Below are 6936 nucleotides of genomic sequence, written 5' to 3' on the forward strand. Positions count from 1 at the left end.
CCTCTTCCCATTTTATCATAGAGGAATACTATTCTTTATATTATATACCTGAGCAACTGCAGAACACGTTTTTGAAATGTAATTGACATGAACCCTCATTATTTTCAAGGGGAGGCAAAACTGCAATCAGTCAATCAGTAGTTGGTATGTAAAAGAACTTCCAACAAATGTTCCTGCATCTGTGACAGACTGCTTCTGCAGAAATAGATGAGCAGTGTTTATCTAGAAACTTCAATTCTGTATAATCATCACATTAGGACATCACTATGTGATATTTATACAAATATTATTAACAGATGTGTCAATCAAAAATTTGCATTCATGTGTCATGTAACTAAAATAATTATTAGTTACATGACAATAATTAATAATAAATATTTCAGTACAGATTTTCCCTCTGGGGCTTCTTTCACACGAGCACATATTAGCCCACGTTTTCACGGACGGCCAATATATGCTTCCATCTGGGGCGTAGAAGCTCATGAACGGGGCACACAAATCTAACGTTTGTGCACCCGTTCACATGGCATGGGGTCTGGTGCATATGCGCCGAGCTCACCATGCCGTCACCCATTTCCCCTCCCTCCCTATTGCAGGCTAACCTCTCAACTCCTCCCCGCTCGTTCTTTTCAATGGGAGGAGGCGGGGACGGAGTTAAGTGGCAGTCTGCCCTGTCTTCTACCATTGATGCTATGGACAAGGACAGGAAGAGGGCGGTAGCTTAGCTCGCCCCCACCCTGCCCTCTACCATTGTACAGAATGAGCGAGAAGGAGACGAGAGGTGAGCCTACACAGGGGGAAGGAGAGCAGAAGAAGGGAATTTAGCAGCCACACTGCTAAACTTCCTCCCACCTACAGCCGCTTCTAAGGGCTCCCATAGGACCCCATGCAGCAGCAGACGTATTCCAGCCCATAAGATAGTTCCAGGACTATCTTTTGGGCCTGACATAAAAACGCCCGGTGCTATATTTGCCTTGCTGGGCGCTTTTACGTCTCAGTAATATGCCCATGTGATCTGATGCATTGGAATCCAATGCATCAGATCGCAGCGCATATTGGCCCGCCATGAAAAAGGCCGGCCGATACGTGCCCGTGTGAAAGAAACCTAACACTGTGGCAGAAATTCGAAGCTATGCCACATATTTCTGGCATGGTTTTTGTTATGGATCTGCATGCTTATTTAGCCCTGTCATCGTGCATCATCCACATACGGAATTCTGACACGATTCCACATGGATTCATGTACAGAAGTGACGTGTTACTTCTTCACAGTGATCCACGCAGAAACATGTCGAAATTCTGCATGAGGGTTTTGCCAATTGACAGGGCTAAATCCTCAACAGTGGGCTTCCGTCACAGTTTCAGAGGCAGAATCCACATGGCAAATTCTGCAACAGATCGCACCATGTGCACATAGCCTAAATCAATTGTTTTTATTAAAATAATATTTATTATTATTTTTATTAGGCTGAATGCGCATGGCCGGGTCAGATTCCGCATGCGGGATCCTGCAGCTAGGCGATGACGCGAATTCCGCGGCCCGACCGCAGTGACAGCTGTGGATGGGCTGTAGATCAGATGGCTTACATTCACTTCAATGAAAGCCATCCATGCGGAATCTGCACCGACATAGAACATGCTGTGGTTTTCCCTCCACGAGCGGAAAATCACAATTGATTTCCACTCATGGACATGGAAAAGCGATTTTCTATAGCATGCTTATGGCCAGTATTTTCTGCACAATCTGGAGGCAGATGCTCACTCCAGATTCCACAATGCAAATACGCCCGTGTGCATTGGGCCTTATGTAGAAATTAATAGAACAACACAAACAGTGAATAACACGAACACACATCTTTTTTCTTCTATACAGTAAGAACCATAAAAGGATGAGTCTCACCTCAACAGGAGTAGTTGCTTCACTTTTTAAGATTATTAAGTTTTGAAAACTTTGTCCACTTAGTCTTTTGAGATTTCTGTCTGCGATCACAGCATGTGGGCCCGTCCCTACTGGAAATCCAGTATTATAAAACATAAATGTGTCACTTCCAGATCCTGCCGTCATACAGGCCTTGTAGCAGTAAGTCTTTGTAAGTGATCCATTTCCTCTAACTTCAATAAAATGAGGTTGCGCTTGTGCTCCAGGTGGCAGTCTAGTTTCAATGTTATTGTTTGCTTGTTTGCACATCTCTGTAGGGTTCTGATTGGGAACACCACAACAACATGCACAGCAGGGATCAGCATTTCCATTACACTTGCAGCATTTTAGAATAGAAATTATTATTAGCGTTAAGAGGAATATAAAAGAAATAACGCATAAAGCGATAATCAAATAAATTGTGATTTCAGGATAGTTTGTGCTGTTTTTTAGATGCTGTTGGGAGCCAGGGATAATTTTTGAAATCCTGTCCACCACAGCAATGCTTATTGTGGTAGATGAAGAAAGAGGTGGCTCCCCATTGTCTTTTACAATGACAGTCACATTGTAGCTGGCAATAACGTCATCTGCAACTTTCCTTGTAGTCCTTATTTCCCCTGTATGTAAAGATATCTTAAAAAGTTTCGGATCTGTGGCTCTGGCCAAATTATATAACAGCCAAGCATTTTGTCCCGAATCAGCATCAACTGCAATGACTTTTGTTACAAGATAGTCAACACCTGCTGCACGTGGAATCATCTCAATAGATCTTTTACTATTGGTAGGAGCTGGATAGAGAATTGTTGGAGCATGATCATTTTGGTCTAAAATAAAGACATTCACAGTAGCAGAGCTGCTTAATGAAGGGTTCCCAGCATCTTGTGCCTGAACAACAAAGCGAAATTCTCGAAGTTTTTCAAAGTCAAATGACTGAACAGCATATATAGTGCCATTGTCAGATTTAATGGAAACATAAGAGGAAATTGGAATGCCTTCAATATCACCTTGGAGAAGTAGATAGGATACAAATGCATTCTCATTGACATCTTGATCTATGGCTTTTACGGAGAAAAGTGACACACCTGGAGCATTGTTCTCCAGTACATACACAGAGTAGGAAATATCCTCAAATACTGGAGGGTTGTCATTCACATCTGAGATTTGCACATACAGTGTTTTCTGAGATGACAGAGGTGGGATTCCAGAATCCGTAGCCATTATGGTAATATTATAAGAAGAGCACTTTTCACGGTCTAGTTTACCATTGGTTAAGAGCTTGTAGGTGTTTTTGAATGAGTTTAGTCGAAAAGGAAGATCTGACTGTATGGTTAGACTAACCTGTTTATTGATCCCTGAATCCTTATCTGTTACACTCATTAAAGCTACAACTGTATCTACTTGTGAATTCTCAGCAATTGGAGAATAATTAGAAGTCACTACTATCTCCGGTGCGTTATCATTGGCATCAATCACCTCAACCAACACTTTGCAATGCCCCGTCATAGGAACTGGGCCTCTATCAATGGCTTGGATATAAATCTCATAAGATGATGATTTTTCATAGTCTAAAACACCATTTACCCTAACTTCTCCAGTTCTTGGTTCGATACTAAATAACTGTCTTACTTTCTGAGGAGTATAACTGCTAAATGAATACATCACTTCACCATTTGACCCTTCATCTGGATCTGTTGCATTTAACTTAACTACTAAGGTACCTGGTGGTGAATTCTCAAGCAGACTGGCTTTGTATGTAGACTTATCAAAAAATGGAGTGTTGTCATTTGTGTCCATTACACGTACAGAAATTTGGGCTGTCCCAGATTTTGCAGGGTTCCCTCCATCTAAAGCTGTGAGAACTAGTTGATGAAGAGCATTTTGTTCCCTGTCTAATGATTTCTTTAGCACAATCTCAATAAGCTTGCTATTGCCATGGAAAGTCTTTAAATCAAGTGCAAAGTAATCATTTTCACTTAATTTGTAGCTCTGTATTGAATTTGTGCCAATATCTGGATCTTGAGCACTCTCAATAGGAAATCTTGCTTCGGGGACAGCTGATTCACTAATCTCGAGATGGTAATCATTTCTAGGAAATTTAGGAGCATGATCATTGATGTCTAATATCTCTACCTCAATATTGTGTACCTCTACTGGATTTTCTATGACCACCCCCAGGTTTATCACACAGGGAGTAGTGGGCCCACACAGACTTTCACGGTCTATAGTCCTATTTACAAACAGCACTCCATTGCCCAGGTTCACATCAAAATACTGCTTGTTGTTACCAGATGTAATGCGAAAGCCTCTAATGGGTAACTGCTTGAGGTCCAGACCTAGATCACCAACCACATTTCCTACAAATGCCCCATGATTTAACTCCTCCTTCACTGAGTATCTAAGCTGCCCTCTGACCAAGCTCAATAACATAAGGAGCCCTATACAACTGTGAGTACAAGCCATTTTAGCAAGCTAATAGTGCTCATCTGACCCCTCCCCAACCAGCCTGACTCTCACATCCTTTTCCTTATATGCCCTCAGCTTTCAAACGGCATCAGGTTACCATGTGTGGCCAGCAGTCAGTGCTGGGTGGGATTCGGATGTCTTTGAAGGCGGCTGTTTCCCAGGTACATCCATTTCTTTGTAATGATGGATTCTATGTGGGTGGCTGCAGAAATCAGGCCTGTTCAGAGATAGCAAGGCTTCAGCACTGCTTGCTTTTTCTGCCGTGGATGCTCCAGTCGCCCTTGTTCCGGGGGCGGGGCACCAAGATAATAATCCTGGCAGAGGTTCAGCACCTTGGACGTGGACAGGGCTACTGAGAGGTGGCGGTGCAGTTTCAGCACCTGAAGAGTGGACAGCGCCGGTGGTAGAACAGCAGCGGGCGTAGCGTACCTTCAGGCAGGGCAGAGCCGGCCGTAGTACTGCAGTGGGTGTAGCCTCAGCGCCGATCGAAGGACAGCAATGGTGCAGCTTCAGCCCAGATAGCGCCGGTCAAAGGACAGCAGCGGGTGTAGCATCAGCTCGGGCTGCGCCGATCGAACGACGGCAGTGGATGTAGCTTCAGCCCAGGTAGCGCCGGTCAAAGGACAGCAGCGGGTGTAGCTTCAGATCGGGCAGCGCCGGCGGTGAGACTGCAGCGAGTGTAGCTTCAGTGCGGTCATAGGACAGCAGCGGCTTCAGCGATCGCCGAGAATGCGGAAACCAGCACATATCAGCGGGCATTAGCAGTGCCAGTCATCAAGGGCTTGGCTTCCTCCATGCATCCAGCAGCCTTGAGCTTAGCTTCAGCTATGCATCCAGCAGGGCAGCACTATAGATATAGCTCCAGTATTGCTGATGAGCAGCTCCAGCCGTGCAGGAAATAGGAATATAACAATCAGGACACAAAGGAAGCCAATGTGGGAATGCCGCGTGAGCCCCGGACCCAGCCCCTCCAAGCTGGCACAGCTTCTGCTTCCAGTAACATGCAGATCTTCAATCCATAAAGCAACATGTCAGCAATACACTGGCAGCTCAGGTGCTTCCGGTGCTAAATGCAGCCACCCATCAGCCTGCCAGCCGCGCACCATGACAGGTTAACTCAGCCTTGCATCAGACTGGAGCCAGACGCCATCATCCTAAAGGAGCAGCTCGGGAAGAAATGACGTGTCAAGGCGATGGCTAAACAAGATGCGAGAGACAAGGGTGGAAGAGGGGAACCGGAGGGTGAATGAGAACTCTCCCATGCAAGCAGCTTCTCTCTGTAAGAGGAGATAAATCCATTGTCTGTGCTTTCCAGGAAAAGGAAAATGGCAGAAATGAAGTGGACTATACTGGTTATCTGCCTGTGTTACTACTTACTAGTGTACAATTATTATATCAATAAGCATCACAATAACATATAATAACATTTAATATAGTACATAACATCATTGTGATTACAATTAATAATATTTTTATTTTATCTTAGGGAGTTTCACACTTCCGTGGACATAATGCATATACGCCTTTAGGTCATGCTCACACGGCCGTATGTTTACCACGGGCTCTGCTCGTGTGATACGCCTGTAACTCACAGGCAATCAATTACATTGTCTTACGCAGTTCCACTCAGATTAGCGTGTTGGAATTGCATAATACACGAGTGCAAAATTGAACGCAGCATGTATATACGCGAGATAGAGTCCATTGTTCTCTATCGTTGTGTATATACATGAACCCATATACAATGATATTAGGATGACGCGGGAAATATAAAAACAAAATAAAATGTTGTACTGCGCATGACTACGTGCATTAGTATGTGGTTATGCGCAGTACAATTTCACTGCCAGATATCATGGCTGGCTCCATGGCTGTAAAAAGTTGCGGGACCCCTGCAGTGTTTTACGCTTATGGACATGTGAGCCCGGCCTTATGCAAATGCATACAAATCAATAAAATCCGTCTGCACAATACCTGCAACTTTCAGAAATCTATGCTTGCAACTAATATACAAGTTCTAGTCAAAAAGCCTGAACTAGCACTTTATCTCAAAACTGGTGTCCTATATTGAAATAACAATAGCGTACTTGAATAGGAAGGCATTGATGCACTGTACAATGGTATGGCACACATGACCCTGGGGGCCCCAGAACATGAATTTCAATTTTGTGTTGTAGCCCCTTGTAAGAGATAGAGAATTAAACCCAATTGCAAAGTTGAAGAGTAACATGTGAGAAGCAGAAATCCACTTTCCGTGTCTTGTTAAGTCTGGTAGGACCGCAACTATGACTGAAGTAAGGAAAGCGTACTCGAAGTGACCTCCTTCTGCTACAATATATCAGAAAATCATACAGGTAGTCATCTACCATTGCCTACAGGAGATTTAGGTAACAATCTGCCTTGAAAGTCCCTGGATTGAACACAGGTGCAAGGACAGCTCCTTTCATGCATCGTAGCAGAAGGAGGCCACTTCAAGTACGCTGAAGGCCCAGTGATGTCCCATAAACCTGGTATGTGCACTTCTAATGTAGAATCCCCTAGCAGGTTTACAGGAT

General features: G+C 44.1%; 1 protein-coding gene across 2 annotated transcripts in view; it reads right to left on the reverse strand.

Annotated features, from left to right (window-relative positions):
• Nucleotides 1-4607, reverse strand: part of LOC136611244 (protocadherin alpha-C2-like) — an 82513-nt gene extending 77906 nt beyond the window's left edge. For both annotated transcript variants that reach the window (XM_066590674.1, XM_066590675.1), the window contains exon 1: nt 1901-4607. In XM_066590674.1, coding sequence (XP_066446771.1) covers nt 1901-4378 — 2478 coding nt within the window. In that variant the 5' untranslated portion in view covers nt 4379-4607. The remainder of the gene's footprint in view (nt 1-1900) is intronic.
• Between the last annotated feature and the right edge of the window lie 2329 nt (nt 4608-6936).

Source organism: Eleutherodactylus coqui, chromosome 2 (genome assembly GCF_035609145.1).
Source record: "Eleutherodactylus coqui strain aEleCoq1 chromosome 2, aEleCoq1.hap1, whole genome shotgun sequence".
Classification (NCBI taxonomy): domain Eukaryota; kingdom Metazoa; phylum Chordata; class Amphibia; order Anura; family Eleutherodactylidae; genus Eleutherodactylus; species Eleutherodactylus coqui.